The sequence below is a fragment of the Fonsecaea monophora genome, assembly GCF_001642475.1.
Source record: "Fonsecaea monophora strain CBS 269.37 chromosome Unknown Scaff28, whole genome shotgun sequence".
NCBI classification, from domain to species: domain Eukaryota; kingdom Fungi; phylum Ascomycota; class Eurotiomycetes; order Chaetothyriales; family Herpotrichiellaceae; genus Fonsecaea; species Fonsecaea monophora.
The window spans coordinates 241,266-260,659 of record NW_019173959.1 but is presented as its reverse complement, the minus strand read 5'-3'; the positions used below and the strand labels follow the sequence as shown (position 1 = coordinate 260,659).

General features: G+C 52.2%; 5 protein-coding genes across 5 annotated transcripts; 1 reads left to right on the top strand and 4 right to left on the bottom strand.

The window, feature by feature from the left end:
* Positions 1 to 30: 30 nt before the first annotated feature.
* On the bottom strand, positions 31 to 1,896 carry AYO21_04836 (hypothetical protein; the record flags this gene model as incomplete). The annotated part of the gene is made up of 4 exons (XM_022654807.1): positions 31 to 742; positions 802 to 923; positions 971 to 1,260; positions 1,311 to 1,896. The coding sequence occupies 4 exons, from the start codon at positions 1,894 to 1,896 to the stop codon at positions 31 to 33; spliced, it is 1,710 nt and encodes a 569-aa protein (XP_022512946.1).
* Positions 1,897 to 3,078: 1,182 nt separating this feature from the next.
* Positions 3,079 to 6,114, top strand: AYO21_04835 (hypothetical protein; the record flags this gene model as incomplete). The annotated part of the gene is made up of 1 exon (XM_022654806.1): positions 3,079 to 6,114. One exon carries the CDS (start codon positions 3,079 to 3,081, stop codon positions 6,112 to 6,114), a length of 3,036 nt encoding a protein of 1,011 aa, XP_022512945.1.
* A 2,568-nt stretch (positions 6,115 to 8,682) lies between these two features.
* Positions 8,683 to 10,102, bottom strand: AYO21_04834 (hypothetical protein; the record flags this gene model as incomplete). The annotated part of the gene is made up of 3 exons (XM_022654805.1): positions 8,683 to 9,065; positions 9,123 to 9,523; positions 9,579 to 10,102. The coding sequence occupies 3 exons, from the start codon at positions 10,100 to 10,102 to the stop codon at positions 8,683 to 8,685; spliced, it is 1,308 nt and encodes a 435-aa protein (XP_022512944.1).
* A 1,788-nt stretch (positions 10,103 to 11,890) lies between these two features.
* AYO21_04833 (hypothetical protein) lies at positions 11,891 to 14,233 on the bottom strand (the record flags this gene model as incomplete). Its single annotated transcript, XM_022654804.1, has 8 exons — positions 11,891 to 12,139; positions 12,259 to 12,723; positions 12,786 to 12,902; positions 12,968 to 13,205; positions 13,273 to 13,497; positions 13,558 to 13,626; positions 13,753 to 14,013; positions 14,094 to 14,233. 8 exons carry the CDS (start codon positions 14,231 to 14,233, stop codon positions 11,891 to 11,893), a joined length of 1,764 nt encoding a protein of 587 aa, XP_022512943.1.
* Positions 14,234 to 16,474: 2,241 nt separating this feature from the next.
* AYO21_04832 (hypothetical protein) lies at positions 16,475 to 19,108 on the bottom strand (the record flags this gene model as incomplete). Its single annotated transcript, XM_022654803.1, has 3 exons — positions 16,475 to 17,049; positions 18,221 to 18,892; positions 19,027 to 19,108. The coding sequence occupies 3 exons, from the start codon at positions 19,106 to 19,108 to the stop codon at positions 16,475 to 16,477; spliced, it is 1,329 nt and encodes a 442-aa protein (XP_022512942.1).
* Between the last annotated feature and the right edge of the window lie 286 nt (positions 19,109 to 19,394).

Genomic DNA, 19,394 nt, shown 5'->3' with positions numbered 1-19,394 from the left:
TAAACGCAAGAAAATTGAAGTCAGTATGCATCATGCCGACCGAGAAATCATGGCCGTCTCCCAACTCAACTTCCACTCGCGTTCCAGTTTGCTGTGTAACAGGAATTTCTTCAGCTGCCTTCGTACGCCATCCCACCCCAGTGCTGGGTCTCCCAGGGTCATCAGTTTGGTCATCACCTCCATCTGTAAGGAATGCAACTGTCCTCGCCGTGCTGCATTCGCTGTGACCACGGCAAGCCATTCCCATAACTCTCTGTCCCACGTCTCCTCAAACACCCAGGACCGCAGCACGTCTCCAAGCTCTTCGACGATGCGACGATATCCTGAGCAACGGCAAGTCCAGCCCAAGAGGTTTGCATGATAGATAAATACCGTTTTGCAAATTGCCGTTTCTATTTTGCGCTCTGCTGTCGAGATTCGACATAACCTCATGACTTGGGCACTTTGTAGGCGTGGATCAAAGTTCACTAGGAAGGCTTGATCTTCCTCCGATAGGACATCAGATCCTGCTTCTCGATCGATGAGCTTGGTCCAACGATCGGTGTTTGCGAGAATGGTAATCGTATCATAGGACAAATGACCATCCCCGGCCACAAATTGGAACCCCATGGGCAGTGCGTCAATGATTTTAGTTATTGTTGGTGAAAACGGTTGGCCCGGGTATTGTAACCGGATTCCATCAGATGCAGGGTCCTGTAGGGCGATGCGGTTGCCGAATATTAGCAAAGCGTTGGATTCAGCCCTGTGGAGACTGGTCAGATCTCGTTTGTGTTCGGAAAGTGGTTCGTCCGCGCAACATACCAGGATACGAAGGACCACAGAGAACCACCGAATGCGTTCAGAATGCTTGGGGCAGCTGCCTTGACCATCTTCCTGAGACCATTCAAGTGCGCTTCGTAGGCATCGACATCCAAAAACACGTTCTGCACTGGTTAACAAGGTCATGCCAAGTGAGACAGGTAATCCTTACATCAATAATCATGAGGAAGACTGTTGCAAGAATAACGGCCTCGTCAACACACCCCGAGTTCAACTTGTTCCGAATGCCATTAAGCGCTTGGCCCTTGTGCTGGAGTGACCAGTTACACATCCTTGTTTGGAAGTTTTGACCCGCTGCCTTGAAACTCAGGCAAAGCGCCACAGTCGCTTCGAACAGCTCTACATTCTGTAGGGCAAACGGGAACGTGTCCCGGATTAGAGGGTTGTCCTTTGTCTGGTATCTGAGGCCAGGCCGTTGCGAGGGTGCCCAGTTGTGGATATCTGAACTCCATTAGCAAGAATTTGTGGAAGCAGGTCAGGGCAGAGAATACAGTGATCCATGGCTGCGACAACTTCGTCGCCCTGACGGACTGGTACAGAGTCAAAGGGGTCAAATAACTGCGAAGTCGGCTGTCGGGCAAGTCTGGCAAAATTGGTGGGCACTCCGTCAAGTACTCCTCGTTTGCTATCATTCGTTGAGGCTGTTCCTGACCGACGCCGCCACTTCTGATTTCCTGGTGTAGATTCTGGAACTGAGCCGGACTGTGCGGTTGGTGTGTATTTCTGCTCCGACTTGAGATCGATGTCTGCATTGGGCACGGGCCCGCTAGTAAGAACCGAATCTGGGGATGGGCCATAGATCCATTTGAAATTCTCATCAGATTTCTCCGGCTCCTGTTTAACGATCGCTCCAGTGTCGACCGGGTCCTTAGATGAGGACCCGCCATCACTGCTTTTGTCGCTTCCTCTGTGCGGCGAATCCCCCGGTTTGGCTGAAGGAATGGCTTTCTTGCGCCAATATGCCACTCGGGCGGCGTGCGCTCGAGCTTCAGAGTGTTGGAGTTCCTGCAGGCGGCGTTTGTTGGGCTTTGCATGATCTTTGAAGGTTGATTGATTATAATTGACCAGAGTCGGCATGGCGCGGCTGATGCTATTTGTCAATGTTCATTCTGATAGGGGCCTAATATCTCGAAGTGAGCGCTTTTCGCCCCACGGATTGGTGCAAGGAGGTCAACCGGCACTCTCAGTCCAGAAACAGCAACCCGAATATTGTGGTGGTTTAATCGGAGGACAGATGAAGGCCGTTTCGGGGTAATCCTGAGGCTTTCGGATTGATGACCAGCAGTCGAACCAACTCCAAACTCCTGGTCGCAAGAGTGCGAAAGATTCGTAGGGGCGGTAAGTCGGAAGAGATAACTCTATTAGCAAGCGAGGCGCAGTCGATCTAGCAGGTCTAGAGCAGATTGAAAATCCGGATTTCGTGGGAACGACGAGAGCGGCGGTCGAGGGTCCACGTTGACACTGCGACACATCTGTATCGAGTCTCCGGTGGCAAGAGTGGTAATTGTCGCCAAAGGCTGATGATCCTTTACACATACAAGTTCATCCCAGTCATATAGTGTAGCGGCCGACGATACCGACACTTGCGACACATGCGGGAGCAGTTCGATCCACTATAATCGAATCAAGGTTCTGAGAAACTCAGGTGAGAGCGCAATGGTGCGTCCGCAGCCTCGGCATCGTTATCTTGTTTTAGTTGCCCGCCACTCTCTGCCAACAATGAGCCCAAGTGGTCTCGCAGACAGAGCGCTGCTAGATGCCCAAACGACTTGTCCTTGTGCCTGTCGACTGGCGAAGATCTTGACAGGGCTGCAAAGGCTTAAGAACCGCTGATCATCATCTCTTGGTTCAGGTCAAGAATTGAGGAATCAGGTATATGTTCTTCAAGTCGCCGTGATCTGATATAATTCGAGAGACAGGTGCAATGGTCCGGCAAACGACTGTTCCTCGGTAGTATGAGTATATCAAGGTATCAGAGCAATAGGGCAAGCTGAAGGGGAGAAAGATTTCATGGGAGGTTACAGGTTCTGGATGGTGCGGACTGCGGACCGCGAGGGGGCCAAGGGTCTTATCGATAAGGCTGGTCGGTGCCTGTTAACACCGACTGCGAACTTTTTTTTTTTTTCAATGTCGAGGCATTCGCGCCCTCAATGTCTATTGAGCGTCGCACTTCACACAGCAAACGATCAATGTCTTTCAACTGACAATGCAGAATAACGAGATGACATAGATTCTGCGACACCAACACTCCCCCAAATAATGGATATCCACCGGTGCCGCTTTGTGCAGTATCCTCCACAGCCGATCAACGCTCTCGCATTTTCTCATCCCCCCAACCCCAAGCAAAAAGCGCCTACCGATTTGCGTCTAGCCCTAGGTCGAAACAACGGCGACGTTGAAATATGGAACCCCAAAGACGGTCTCTGGGTACAGGAAACAATTCTAAGAGGTAGAAAAGACACCACGATCGAACAGCTTGTGTGGACCCAGGAGCCAGTATTGGATGAGCTGCACAATTCTGGCGCGCCGAAGACTTCACGGGGCCCTCTACGGCTTTTTAGTACCGGCGGGTCGACCTCGGTGACGGAATGGGATCTCAATACAGGTGCTCCCAGAAGCAAAGCGGAAGGAAATTTTGGAGATATTTGGTGCTTTGCAGCACAACCTCAGCTTGAAGGTGCTACAAGCCCGGATGACCTCCAAGGCGGCGCAGGTGCACAGTTGCTCGCAGCTGGGTGTTCAGATGGGACAATCATTCTCTTCTCTACCGAAGACGACGACCTGCGCTACCTCCGACCTCTAGCACAACCTCCGGTCAAGAAACCTAAAGTCCTGAGTCTGGTGTGGCGCGACCGTAACACTGTGGTGGCAGGTTATGAAGACAGCACGATCCGTGTCATCGACATCACGAGCAGAAGAATCATGAGGAATATGAGCCTGGGAAAGCCAACCGAAGGCAACAACTCGGTGGTGTGGACTGTCAAATGCCTCCCTGATGGGAGCATCGTCTCTGGCGACTCGTCCGGTGAATTGAAAATATGGGATTCTAAAAACTACTCTCTGGTGCAACGGCTAAAGAGCCACAAAGCCGATATACTCGACATTGCTACGAGCGCCTCTGGGGACATGATTTTTTCAGTTGGTGTCGATCGGAGGACTGTGACCTACAAGTTGGTCCCTCTTCACCCAGGAAGTCAGAAGTCGAGGTGGGCCGAGGTATCACACAAACGTTTCCATCAGCACGATGTCAAATGCGCAGCCACCTTTGAGAGTAAAGAGTTGAGCATTCTGGTGTCAGGAGGCATCGATGCCCGGCCTGTTGTGGTGCCAATACGCCGTTCACAGACCGAGTATCATCGCTCTCTTCCCCACCTCCCTCAGCGATCACAGATTTCAGCGTCCAACACTTCAAGAATGTTCATTTCCTGGTGGGATCGCGAGATTGTGGTATATCATGTGCGAAAGTTCGCAACTCTACCAATGGCTGATGCAGGCTCTGACGGAGCCATGGAATCATGTTATGACACACTCACAAAGCTTGTCGTACAGGATGACGAGAGCATCCAAGATGCGCAGATATCTCGAGATGGACGACTGGTCGCTGCCGTTACCATCAACAGCGTCAAGATGTTTCAATTGCGAAAGACCCAAGTCTCAGGCAGACCATGCCTGCGAACCCGACGAATTGAACTACCGTCTTCCATCGCCCGCTTAGGGGCTCGGAGAATAGGCTTCTCGCCTGATGGCAAGTGGTTGTACTGTGTCCGAAAAGATAACGCTGTGGTTATGGTGAAGATCATTCCTTCCGACGATCCAAAAGGGCAGCCCACCGTCCACGACAAAATCGTGAAGCTCTACCGGCAAGCCCGAAAGACAACACAGACGGCACTGGGGAATTATCTTCAAACCATCAAACAAGTCGCATTCTCCAGTGACAGCCGCGTGCTCGCTGTAGGAGACCTATCAGGTGCTATCGACGTCTGGGTGCTTGAAGGTCACGAAGATGCCCTATTCATTGACGATGCGGCAACAGAATCATCTAGCGACTCGGCTGGGTCCTCCAACTCCTCTACAACATCAGACGACGAAGATGACGACTCAAGTTCCCCTATCATCCACGGGCAGAAATGGATCCGCAATCCGTCTGGTTCCAGCCTGCCACAACTTGACTCCTCCATCCTTGTGCTGACATTTCGACCTTCAAATACTATGGCTAAGCCCGCAAGCTCAAGCACGCATGACAATCGCGGTCTACACGCGACCCGCCACAACCCACACCCTGTCAGCCATGAACTTCCTGACGAAACCAACACAAAACTCATTGCCATCAGTTCAAAGCACCAAATCGTGGAGTTTGATATTTTCACTGCCAAGCTAAGCGACTGGTCGCGACGGAATCCCTCGAAGTTTCTGCCACACGACTTCACCAAAATCAAAGACCGGGTCATAGGGTGCTTCTGGGATTGCAACGATAGAGCGAGAAGAGGGGAAAGGCTGTGGCTATATGGGTCGACCTGGATATTCATGTTTGATGTGTCCAGGGACCTACTGAGAGACCACCCAAATGGAGCAACAGGTGGAGTTGGGGCAGGCGACGTGGAGAAGATTGGACGATTGGGTCGATATGAAGTGGTAGAGCCAATCATCAAACGAAGCCATGCCAATGAAAAAGGACAACAGCTGCTCCAGGCTGCTGGCAACGGACAGCGAGAACGAGAAGGCGACAAAAGAAGCAGGAAACGCAAACGCAACACGGGAGCTGGAGACGACATCCGGCTCTCTGAGCGCGAGGGGGGAATTGGACCCGAAGTGCGCAAGTTCAAGGCCGCGTCGGGTGACGATGCGGAAGTGGTTGACCTCGATAATGATAACGTCGGAGATGAGATGGACCTGGACAATGAGCTGGATGAGGATGAAAGGGAAGACGACGCTCTCGCCCTGATGAGACGAGGTGAAGGTGCGATACCTGGGGCGGTAGAGGACGCGGCCACGGATGAGCAGGCCACAGGATCAGTGTCCAAGCAGAGGGCACCTCGGATGTACTGGTACACGTTCGAGTATCATGCAATCCTGGGGATAGAGGTTATTGGTCCTGCGGCGCCCTCACAGTCGACCGGCGACGGTGATGCGATCGAATTGGCCACAACAGAAGGAACCAAGGCAGAGGATGTGCGCAATAATACCAGCACCAGCACCAGCACCGGCGACAACATCGAGGTCGTCATCGTCGAACGGCCCATGTATGATGTTGAGCTAGGCCCTCGCTTCGACGGCGGGCAGGAGTGGGAAGTATGACACTGATAGTCCGTTCCAGATAGCTAGGCTGTTGTCACACAACTAGCAATCCATGCTCCCTCCATCCATCCATGTCCATCTCAGTATCCAGCACGATCTTATCTGTATGCGTTGGTGTATACATAGATCGAACAACACGAGTGTCGGACATACTTGGATAGTCAATCTGATCACAATCAAGACAGAGGAAAAGAGTAGAAGCAGGAAGATGTTCCTCCCCCTGTTGAGTGTACTATACTCTTTAGGTACTCGGTACTTGGTACATCTATACATCCATACATCCATACATCCATGCTTACAGACTTCTTTCTGACCGAGTCCTTCTTCCTTGCCTACCGAGTCCCTGGTACCTACTGCACAGTAGAAACAAGTACAAAGTACAAAGTACAAAGTACAACGAATATAAAGAAAGCCACGAGGGCTCGAGCGTACGGAGGGTACGGAAGGACGGGGTCGTTTCACCCAAAGAGCCTGGCACCCTGGACAAAGGGGACATATCTGAAACGGCCAGCCAGATAAAGATAGAAGAAAACCCCCGTCTAAATATGGTGTCTGTCCCCCGCTGCTACTCTGTTTATTGAGGAAGACTGTGCGGGATGTACGTGTGCGGGTTCGGCGGCGGCGATCGGCGGCGAGGCTGTGCAGGGTGGGAGCTGGGCCTAATATTATGTATATTAACATTCTATTTTATCCTACTTGTACTCGGTACCTATCGCGTGCCTCCGTACTATTCTATTCCTCCCCTCTACGCTATGGTCATCCTTCCCGTCAATCCTTCAATCCATGCCCAAGGCTGGCCCTGGCTCTTACTCTTCCTCCCCCCTTCTTTCTCTGTACCGCGCCACATCTCTGCGAGGACACCAGTCGAGCTGTATAGCTGCATCCAACCATTAGCCTCGCAAGCAAGCTACGGTTTCATATCCTTGCTTTGGTACCTCACAACCTCACCACTTCACTACCTCGCACCACCAGTACTGTACCTCCCGACATAATACCGTAGACTCACTACTGGCAGACTGGCTCGCTCGCTTGATTGACAGCATGCAATGTCCGATCCCACCAAGCTACGACCTCGAGGACAGAAAAGCACGAGTCATACCGAATAGTACAAGTAGTCGATTTCACATCACACCCCCACGAGAGAACTCGCTCGGAGGCTTTCAAAAGCCCGCATCGTGCCTTCTGTGCCTAGGTACCTACGTACTCGGTACATACAATACAAGTACAGGTATGGGCAATAGGTATGAGTATAGGTACGAGGGAAGAGGTACAAGTCCACGGACCGGGAAACATTCGTTGGCGACTATATTGTATATGCGTCGTCGTCGTCGTCCTCCTACCTACCGTGCCTCCAACAGTATTCTCCTGAGAAAATGCACTCTCTTTACCTCCCTATCACCACAATTATTCCACCGCACTGCGCTGTGCTATGCTTACGTTGGTACCCAGATAGGCAGCTACACAGCAAATACCAGACATCCATGTATCCAACCCCCAATCGAGACCCTTCTCCGTATCACAAGTCCCGTTTGCCCCCAGCTCCTAGCTACTAACTCCTAGCTCGTAGCGTCCAAGCACCATCTCGCTCGTAGCTAGCCAGCTAGCCAAACGGACCTCTTCCCATCGCCGATTGACTACCTAGGGCAAGAAAAATTCCCCAGACAGGTAGGTACCTACATAGTTTGCTGGCACAAGAAAACCCACCGCGCCTCGGAGTTCTGCCGCCACCACTGGCTGGCTGGCTAGTGTTGGGGATTACGACGCCTTTATCCGAAGCTTCATTGGTGGGTACCTACGAGGTACTGAGTACACATGGTACAGTAGGTATTAACTGTGGAGTCTGCAAACACGTACGAGCTACTACTACTACTCCTCCTCCTCCTCTGTCGCGAGGATCGGGGCCATTAGGCCTGAAGGCTTGTTGTGCATCCTCCTACCAAATACAATCCCAGCATCATATCACAGTAAAAGGATAGAGCAGTAGAACATCTTTCGACTTGGAAATGGAGTACATTCCTGATTGAGTCTATCTCTACCTCGTACACATGACAATTAGACATGTAGAACGACACTCTGATTTCGCTGGACTCGTACGCCTGGTAGCTTCTTGCTCAAAACAACTGCTGAACATCTTTTCCAAGCTTGTGGTCATCAATGTTCCTCAAACAACACACTCGACCCTGCGATGCAATTCCTCTCAAACACGCATATGCTGCCATAACTCTTGCTCATGTAGCACGTGACACCATCGAACCCAGTCACACTATAAAAGCGCAATGCCTCTTGCCTGTAACAAAGTACATTCCCGTCCAACACTGACACCTGAAAATGTCGAAAGCCTCCCCCTCGGTCATCGTTTTCCGTCCACGTAAATGCAGTATTGACTTTCCCAGCGCCTCGAAACCGTGCATGCATATTGAGACTGTTAGTATCCCCCGGATAGTGTAAAAATGGTATCATTAGATCAAGCATAACGACGTTATCGTGCCATAGGAATGACAAAGGAAATTGGAAGAGGGCATCGGAATGTCGACGTGCCCTTTCAAGTAGCCTCAAATTCTCCAGGTGCTACCGTTGGCCTGACTGGTCCATCTGTTGCTGAGACCATTGGACCTCTTGTGGTCTGTCGACCGGATGCTTCACTTCGTCGGGTCGTTCGCCGTTGACATGGCCGGGTATTGAGTTGATCATGTCGCTGGCCAAGGATTGGGCCACATAACTGCGAAGCTCCCGCTCCTCTCTCTCGTCCTCGCGCATCAACTGGTTCCTAACGTGCTTGTCCATGTTTTCCCGTCGAATTTTGCGGATCTCGTGCATGATCCAAAGCAATACCTCTTCGGAGCAGCGAGTTCGAGGAAGGTGGTAACGGGAATTGCGCACATATCGACGGGTGACATCGGTGGCTCCATCATTGGAGAAGGCGATACAGTAGGCAATCTTGCGATTCCAGCCTAGAGTGACTGCGTTAGAACAAAACGTCTGGACAAGTTGGGCAATGGGGAGCTCACCTTCAGTATATACCCTAGGGTTATCCCACATCTCCTCACAAGGGTCAACATGGATCCACCTCCGTTGATGCTCGCTATACACCTCGGTCCAGACGTGGTCTTCACTGTTCCACACCCATCGTACTCGAGCTCCCGCAGCACGACACAACATGCTGAAACAATTGGCGAACTCTCCAGCCCGTCCGCGTCGAGTCTCAAGCAAGGTCCAGACCTCTGAGTACCGCGGAAACCTTTCAAAGGCCTGGCACCCAGGACTCGTACACTGGTACAGTTCGGTTCTCGTAGCTCCACGGGCCACTTCGTCGGGTGTGGTGGGCGTCTGACCTCGGGCTATTGTAGCACCATGACATCGTGTGCAGGCAGGATTGTTTACGAATGTGAAAAACGATCGCTTGAACCACCTAAAAGACCCAAGTTAGAATCCAGCCAACCACTCCAAGTCTGAGCCAAACGTACCTAAGAAGCGACCTGATGACACAGTCCTGGTAACCCCATTCTGGTTTGACATTGTCACCTTTGGAGGCAGCGAGGGCCTTCAGCAGGTTATGCTCCTCTTCCGCCTCGGCGTATATTCGATCAATTGGGACGTGGGTTAACGCCTCGTCTAGAAGGCCGGGGTTTTCATACTTGACGGGGGTCATGGACAAGGTCAGGAGGAGATTTCTGAACTTGAGCGACGGGCCATCTTGGGGAGGAGACGGCACGATAGGATAACTGCGAAACGAGGTATATGTGGGTGGTTGGTGTTGCGACGAGCGAGAACTGGGAGCGATGGACGGTGGTGCGGAGTTCGGAGGGTGTGCGGTGTGTGATGAGGCAGGAGGTGCGAGATGGGGAGAAGCAGAACGAGGAGTCCTGGCTTGTTCCTCAAGTTCGTTTAACCTCCTCGTGCGTAGCAACTGCTCGAATTGTTTGGAGAGATCGGCGGCATTGAAGTCGAACTCATCGTCGAGGATGCGCGGCCGCGCGTTCCCCGCCATGGCTGCAGGGCAACTCGATGGATTGCAGTCTATGAGCCGACGACAAGGTGAAAAGGCTTGAGGCAGGAGAAGGTGTGAGACTCAGGAATGAAGAGTTAGGAGCCCAGCAGGAGAGGATTGTGAGCGTCAACCTGATCAGATCAGAGAAGAATGTTGGTGACAAACTGGCGCAGTCGCCGAGCACAGCCCGAGTCAAGTTGCCTCGCCACAGTCGGGAAAACGCAATTGGAGTTTCAGGTATAGCCCAGAAAGGGTAACACCAGGGCGAGGAGGAGAATTGAAAAAATATTGACACGGTCTAAAAGGCAAGACGGCGAGGTGCAATGTATTGTAGTGGTGGAAGAGATAGAGGAGGAGGCGACAGTGAGTATGAGAGTGTGAATTGCGTGGTGGTCAGGTCAGTTCCAGCAGTTGAGAGTGGTACGTGGACATGGACGTGGACGAAGATTGCGTGAGCCTTTCCCAAGCAATTCCTTAGAGGGACTTGGGAGAGCAGCGAGATGCGAGCCACACACCCAGAATCCACACACGCACTCACGAGTCGCACTTGCGTGTGCGTGCTTTGGAGGTAGCGGTGGGCACCCGGGGGAGGAGATCGCAAGCGGACGTGCAAGGTCGACGTGGACAAGAATGACCCAGGCAAGTAACAAAGGAGCCACTCAGTGCAACTCTAGCACTGGCAAGCTTTGGTAGGCCCTGGATTGGCCCCCCGAAGGGAACAAGTCGAGCTTCCAAGGCCAATTCTGGGGGATTCGGGCTGCTGCTTCTGGGAGGCTGACGACGACACCAACTGCGCCGCGCGTCCCCCTGGCACCGAACAAGCAGGAACAGCCCCCCTGATGCGCCGCCCCTCAGTGGCCAATGGCAATCCCCGTTACCTGGTGGTCGGTATGACGGCCTCCGTCCAATGAATCGCTGCTTGGCACTCGAGAAACTCCGTAATTAGGGGACACAAGGACTCCCCCCCGTCAACTTCGCCAGTCACTCTTCCACCTGGCAGTTCAAGCAGTTTGCTGCTTCGTTTATTTTATCGAGGACAGGCACGTGCCGACAAAGACTACATACCACTACGCCAAACAAGGAGAATGGGTCCCCAAAAAGGCAGAAAAGAAGAGATGGGATGAGGAGGCACACACAAACGATCAATTGCATTGCTCCAGTACCGAGTAGGAGGAACACGCATCTACCTCTTCTCATCATCACCTTTTTTTGCCCTCTTCTACTCGGTACATACCCTCGTCCCAGCTCCCTCCTTGTCCTCCCTCCGTCGCACTCCGTACATTGCCTGATCATCACGGATGCAGATAAGTCATGGTTACGAACATCGCCCTCAGCAGGCCATCACAGGGGCGCCACAAGGAAGCACCAGACACCACCAAGGCCTCCCCTAGTTGCACGTAATGGGCTTGGCAGTGCTGATGCGCAATACTTATTTCATCCCGGGGGATTTCTATCAATCAGATGCCGCCTACAGCTGCAGGCCAAGATCGAAGGGCTGACTCGTACCATCTGCTATTCGCTTCCCTCGGGCTGCAAAGCGGATCAGAGACCCACGTTTTCACCCCTTCTGACGTTTGGACGTTTTCCATGTTTCGATGCTTGAGGGCAAAAACTGATCGGGCCTCAAACTCGCCCCCCTCCTGCGATGGTGATCACATCCGCCCTGAGCTCGTCCACGTCTCTTGGCATCTCCTACTTTGCAGCCTCAGGTTTCAAATTAGTCTTTTGTAGCATCCTTTTCCTCAGAGCCTCGTACTCATTCAACACATCTCTTTTCAGCCCGCCTACCTAGCAAAACGTGTTCCACGTTTTCTTCCACCATGGCCACGTCGCTCGGATCGCTTTTTCTTCGGCTAGAATGTGTTCCAGATCCAGCTCCCGTCGGCCAGAGACCACATCGATGTCCTTGATTTGGCGGATCGAGGTTCTCTTCCAAATCTTGAATCCGATGTAGAAGACTATGACGATGGGTGCCGCCAAATATCCTTCGAAGAAGATCTTGGTCCTCTCAGATGATGACATGTCTCGGTAACCAATCTGTGGTGGCAAAATATAGTCAGCCTTGTTATTTGAACAATTCAACGGATGATACGAATCAGTGATACAGTCAGGTGCCGTGTACGTCAGCATTCATGTTGGCGACAAGGACAACTCACAGGGGCAAATCCCGTCCAGAACTGGGCTATCAGCACCAGGCAATTGAACAGAAATCCAATCCATGACCCAATCACGCCCGCTTGAGACTTGTAAGGCAGTTCGTCCAGAGTGTGACCGTGGTATTTCCAGGCCTGGCGGAATCGGATGTGACACAGACAGATGGATCCCCAGGTGAAGATGCTTGCGAGACCGCTGACCGCAAACATCCAGTTCCACGCTTCTTGACGCTGCGAGGGCGACAACGCCACAATATAACAGAGAGCCCCGAGTGCCGACGAGAAGAGAATGGCCACGAGCGGTCTGCCTGTTCGGTCAATATAGCCAAATATTTTGGGTGCTTGACCGTTATCAGCCAGTGCAGCCAGCGTTCGCGATGCGCCATAAACAGATGCGTTTCCGACACTCAGAACTGCGATGAGAATGACAGCATTGAAAACCGAGGGCAAGCCTCCAACGCCCGCATTCTGACTCCTTGTTAGCGTCGACCATCTCCTCTCATAGCCTGCCGGCTGCCAGAACAACTTACCTTGATGGCCAGCACGAATGGCGAGGTCCAGTTGTTGGCGCTGCTGCCGCTATTGAGCAGCCGAGGGTCATCCCATCGCACCAGGCACCCAACGAAGGTCAGGGAGATGATATAGAACTGGTTCGGCCCCCGTTAGTGAGGGCTGACGCAAAATGCCAGGGGTCTTTTCTGAGCCGGCTTACGAGAACCACCCGCCAGAACACTTGTTTGATGGCGGTGGGAAGCGCCAGACGTGGATTTTCTGCCTCTGCTGCCGCCAAACCCACCAGCTCGGTCCCACCGAACGAAAACGCGGCGGTGACAAAGACCGAGCAGACGCCCTTGAAACCATACGCAAATGCGCCTGGGTCGTCCCATGTTTTGGCTCCGAAGTAATGCCCGGTAGGTCCTCCACCGACGTCAACGACTAAGGCGAATATACTGTACGACAGTCCGAGTCAGTATCGTTTTCTTTCCGCATCATTTTATGGAAAAGGATGTAACTCACATAAACCCTAACGTGGCGATCACTTTGACGATCGAGAAAATGAACTCAGCCTCTCCATAACCCCTGACCCCGAACAGATTGATGGAGACAATGACAATATAGAAGATGGTGACCCAGACACAGGGGTTAACGTCACGTGCCCCCTGCCAGTAATTCAGGGTTATACTGGCAGCCATTATTTCAATGGGCAAAGTGACTAGCCACTGAAAGCAGTAATTCCAACCCCTAGGGTCAGGGTCAGGGTTAGGGTCATGACTGGGGTTATCGGGGTGGGGATCCACTTACATTGCAAAACCCCATGCTGGGTCAATAAATCTTGATGAGTATGCCGAGTATGAGCCAGCGACTGGGAATCTGTTGGCGCAATTCTGATATCAGCCTTTTGAGCCACACTGATGGGGGCGGAGAAGACCATCATGCGGGCGGTGACCGCTTTGGCGACGCTCTGCGTCTCCCGCCAGGTCTGATGGAGTCACTCACAAGACAGCCATCTCTCCCAAGGCATGCACGGTGCAGAAGATCATGATTCCCAGGAGGCAATACGCGAGCACAAGGGCTGCTGGACCGCCGGTGGCAAGGGCCGAGCCTGAACCGACAAAGAGACCAGTGCCTATGGAGCCGCCAATAGCAATCATCTGCAAATGTCGCTGTTTGAGTTTCATGGCCAGCGCTGGCTGTGCTGGCGGCTGGTCAGGCAGCGGTTTCCCATTGTCGTCGACGAGCAACTCGGTGACGCGGGCGCTGTTGGACACAGAAAGAGCGGGGATGTTAGCATGACCTCCGTGTCGGTTTCAGGCATACGTATGAAGTGGAAGACGCACTGGGGATTTTCGCGAAATCCATCGATTATGCGGGCGAACAAAGACGTCTTCTCCTGAGTGGAGACGATCTGGCCATATTCCTGGCTAGGAGTAGGAGACCCAGGGCTGGGTTCCTGCTTCTTCTCCAAGTCAACATCCATGTTGATGACCTGGGAACCTGGGGCTGTCGTCGAAGATTCGGAAGTCAGGGGCGTGCAAATCGAAAACAAGACCACAAAGCCTCGCTACCGAGAAACGATATGAGACGAGAACCTGTGTCTATCACAGAAGCTTTCAGGATGAAAGAGTTCAAGAACGAGGAAGTGTGGAAATTCGCAGCCTTTTGACCCCCAGGACATGGAATGCGATGTCGGTAAAGATTTCTCGAAGCAAATCCGCCTCCACGCGCGGCTGTAGCGCGGGACAACATCTCGACTTCGGTGAAGGACCCATCTCGGGGTATCCATAGCCTCGGGTGATACTGTTCTGGCATGGGATTATGTTACACTGACAAGTAGAGGTCACAACAAGGTTGGACGCCGAATCTCTGTGTGCGGATGCTCCGGAAGCAAAGGACAGAGATAAGGTACCTGAGAAGCACCAGGATCAATGCTTGGTGAGCCCTGATCAAGAGAGTGGACTGGACAGTGGTCGATAAGACTCGCTGAGTGAGTGATTCACGATACAGGGTGGATGAGTGATATAGTTCGTGTGGGGAGATTGAGCATTTTTCCCTCCCCTGCTCTTACGACATAGGCCACTTCAAAGGTGGTCGCGTGCTGATACGTTGGGAGAGAGAGAGCCTCGTGAGTTGACAGCCAATCAGAAAGGAGATGAACGGTAAGGCTAACTCTGTCCAGCTTCGATATAGAATAATTCATCGCCTATTGGTGCTCTTTACTCGGCGATGGCAAGACGCTCATGCATGATGATCACACCAGCGGCAATGCTGCGCGTGTCGGATACGTCCGAGGGGCAAGGGCGAATAGGTGGTATTTTGCATCGTGGGGCGCAGGTGCTGACTTGGTTATAGGGTGAGCAGAGGTGTATGCAGCCCAGTGGTTGATTGACCAACGATAGCGATAGAGACGTTGTCGATTGTTCCTTTTCCCATGGCTGAAAGGGGAAGCCTCTTATGACATCATAGCCTTCATCCCCGCGCCCAGCCTTGCAGTGTAACCAGTTCTGGCACTACGTCACCACGAGGCTGTAAATTGTCCAAGTAGTTGGAAATAGAGAGGCACCAACATATGCTACCATCTTGTCCGATCAGCCATTACTCTCCCCATGGAACCATCTGTCCCTCCGCAGTATTGTACAACTTTACCGACTGAACCCTTGGGTCGGCCTTTTCTCGCGACCCGGAAAATACAGACCTCCGAGCCTTATTCCGCTTTCGCCACTCCGAGGACGCAGGTCTTTCTGACACGCATATGAAACCCTCGGCGATGGTAGTAGCTTGGACAAGCAGGTAGCAAGGCTGAAGATAAGACTTGTATCTATTCTACTGCTCCAGCTCACCATAGCAAGCAGGTCATGTCATGTTCATTGAAATCCTCGAGCCTGTCTCCATATGCCACAAACAGGAGTCTCCAAACCCATCCCTCGTGGCTTACGTGGCCGTTGCATGGTATCGTCAGTCACTTATATCTTTCCTTTTGCTCATTTGGGTCAGAGAGCCGACGCAAGCACACTCTCTGGGAAGCAGCATCATGCACAAAATACCTGGTCTCCCTTTAATGAAGGATCTGGACCCCGTGCCAATTCCACCCCACGCTTGCTGCTTCCAAGATCCGATGGACTCCGCCGCCGATTGCTCCCTGGGTTTGGTCCTGCAAAGACATCTACCAGTACAAGACAAAAGCTGATTAGGAGAGTAGTCGACGCTTACAAGTAAAGCACCTGCAGCCTCTTTTCCTGTGGGATCACCACAGAATCAAGATGTGTTAAGCATTGTGCGACATGATGCTTATCGGAAAATCCCAGGCCTTGGCCATGCATCGTGAGCCAGTTTCATGCTGATCTTCTTCAATAATAGACACTGTCACAAATGATGGCATTGCGTCGGCCATTCCTCTTGGTATCGTGCAGATAGGTGCTGGAGTTTCACCGGTCGAAAGTCATCTGCGATATGATGGCTCCTTGTGTGGCATTTTCTTTCTCAATGCTTTATTGATAAATCGTGGTTTCTTGGAAACTCAGTTGGCTTGCCATACGATCGCTAACCTGGAACTCTACCTAGTCTTATCAGGCCCCTGAGCATGAGGAGTCTTTTTGTTTTTCCATGGAACCATTTTTCAACACGAGACAATATGGCTTCACAACCATCACCGTTCTGCGGGCCATGCTCTGACCTGTCATACATAGCTGGGAAGGAAAGACACAAATCCGCCATCCAGCTTTCAGCCTTCCAAGTTGTGGCCCACGATATCCCAAAGCTCATTCCGGTGGCGCCGCAGAAAATCGCGGTTGCCAGTCATCCTATTCACCTGTAATACCCACCTAATCATGATCGCTCGCCAGCTTTGGAAGTCGATGAACTGAGCCTCCAGCCGCTCACTCTCCTCCTCGCTGATGCTCGAAGTCTTTTCTTTTCGAACCAGCACCGAAGCCTCGTTTGCGATGCGTAGCCGTTGCAGAGCAATCTCTGATATCTTGACCTCAAATTCCAAAATGGCAGCCCAGTTCTTCTGCTCTTCTGATGTATGCAGGGTCTCTTGAGCAAGTGTTTCAACGTGAGGTTTGCCGTCGTCTCCTTCGCTATCAGAATCCAAGTGGATGACATCGATTGTCTTCTTCTTCACGACTTTCCATCGATCATGACACACTTCTTGTTGCAGTTTGCGGAGCACCTGGATGTTCGTGCGGACGATGAACTGGATCGTGTGGTTTGCCTCGGGATTTGCCAAAAGTTCGAATAGTGCCTGGACCAGCTCTTCGGATTCCTTCCCAGCTCTGCGCAGGTAGAGATGATAATCTGATGCACCAATTAGTATTGGGTGGGCTGAACCGGGACTTTCAGTACGACCAGGTCAGGCCAATCGCTTACCACATCCATTCAATGGTTTCAAGAGTGTGTGGCTTGTTTGTCGTGCAGCTGTGCTCAGGACCTGGCCTAAAGGTTTGCTTGCCGGCGGAAAAGGTTGTTGCTCCAGCTCTATGGCATGTTGACAAAGGCATCAATAACCAGAATGGACGGACTCACCTTGAATAAGTGGATCGAAATCGTGGGAAACCCAGAGCATTTTGGCTTTGTGGTTCTCTTTCTCTTTTTTCCCGGACATGGATTGTATGTTCGCTGATGGTTGCCTTGGACCAAGACTAGAAATGCGTGGGCTTTCTTCACAACTCACGGCGATGAGAATGAATTTCTTGTTGCTTTTCATTTGGCGCAAGAGATCTTTCTGCACTGGTGAGGCAGTTCATCGCCAAGGTGACAGGTGTTGCATGACCATAGGCAATCCAGCAGTGATGCATCCTGTCGCGAGCCTGGAATCTGCCTCGTCTGTCTGGTGCATGGCTTCACCTTGTGAGCAGCACATCAAGCACACCTCACCTACTGCTGGTCCAGCCGCACGGGTAAGTTGGCCAGCCCGCCGCCCAACCATATATATCAGATGAAACAGCATGCAGATCGCACCCAGGGAAGAGCAACGACCAGACGAAGCAGGGCTTAACGGTCGATCAGAAAGACATCAAGCCGACCTACGGTCGAGTTTCGACTTCACGTACACTGAGAATTGTCTCCCTGGCATTGTTTCGAGGAGCCTTTGCGCCTTTGAAGAAATCTCAACAGCAACTTAGACTTGTGTCGAAGTCATAAGGACCAAAGAATAGACAGTATTGGCAGATTAGCAACTTCTCTGTCCTATTCCCTCACTCGTTGAGAAGATTCTGATTTGTGCTACATATACATTGTCATCTGCCTGGTGCCGTGTTGTGGTTTTGTCATGGACCTCTTTACCATTACCTCTCTCACTACCAGCCTGATCTGCCATCGACGCTAGATATACTCTCGGGACCATCGGCTGGTGTTCAAAGTGGGACAGAATACTCTGGCGAAATGTCAGCACATGGAAGATGCCCATACTGGTCTGAAGCAAGGGATCAAAGTACTGCGGTGTTGAAAGGGAGCACGAGTTGCTTACCGTTGGTTCTGCAGGTGGCATTACACGCAGGCCAGGGATCGTGGTCCCTTCCTCCGTCCTGTGGCGTCCTTATCACGTCCTTCAACAGGTCAATCAAACTCTGGTTGCCCAGCTTTTGAATGCCAGACTTGATGGCGTCGAGGGTGTCGTTGGTCGGGCCCGAGGGCGCTCGGCTGAAGATATCGAGCGACGCCACCGACTGTGACGCTGCGGGTGTCTCATAGACGACCACGAAGCCGTCGCCGTGAGAGTCGTAACCCCAGCCGATGACCTCGTACGTGTTGTTCTGCGCAGCGAGGGAGGCCGTGGGCACGCTGTGGTAGACACCTCCAACAGCGTCACTGACGGCCGTGTCGAGCGAATACGCCATGTACGTGGCGTTGGGCTTCTTCATGTCATTTACGAGCTGAAAGGTCGTCAAGGTGGCGAGGTGCGTGGCCTGGAGCGGGTAGCACGAGTCATTCGCGCAAGGCCGTGTCAAGGTCCAGATGAAATTCCGGAAGATTTGGTAGAGCTCTTGGTTGGAGTACGTGATGAACCAGTTCCCCAGGAACCAGTTTGGTGGCATCGGGTCCCATGGCTTCGAGGGTGTCTCGTTGAAGGTCGGTGGTGTCCGCAGCTGGATCGGGCGGAGGGGGACTTGATGTGCTTGGAGGAGTGTGAGGGACAAGTCTGTGTCTTCCGGTCAGTGACCCATCCTTGCACCCTATTCAGTGGCTACTGGTGCTCTAGATCTGCTGGTGGTGTGGATCACGTTGCCAGACAGCAGTTGGATGTCAGAAGATCGCATCTGAGGGTGAACATACCCGGTTGAGCTCCGATACCAGCACCCAAAGACACCCGGGGGAAGCACATAAAGACAAGGCTCATCAGGAGGGACAGAAACATCTTGCGAAAAATCACGGCACAATGTGAACAAAGGTACGAGACTACTGGCAACTGGCATGCAGCTACTATCTTGCACTTACTGCGACATACACGTATTTATATCTCCAACCACACTGTCTGTCCATCTATCCATACAAACGGTTTAGTCGCCTCGCCAACCCTCCCTCGAAAAGGCCAGGCAGGCTGGCATGCGCCAAAACGCCATTACGGGGATTCATGCATTCATTCACCTCCTCGTCTATCATCGTCGGCAAATGCAGATGCAGATGCAGCTTCAGCTGAGCAA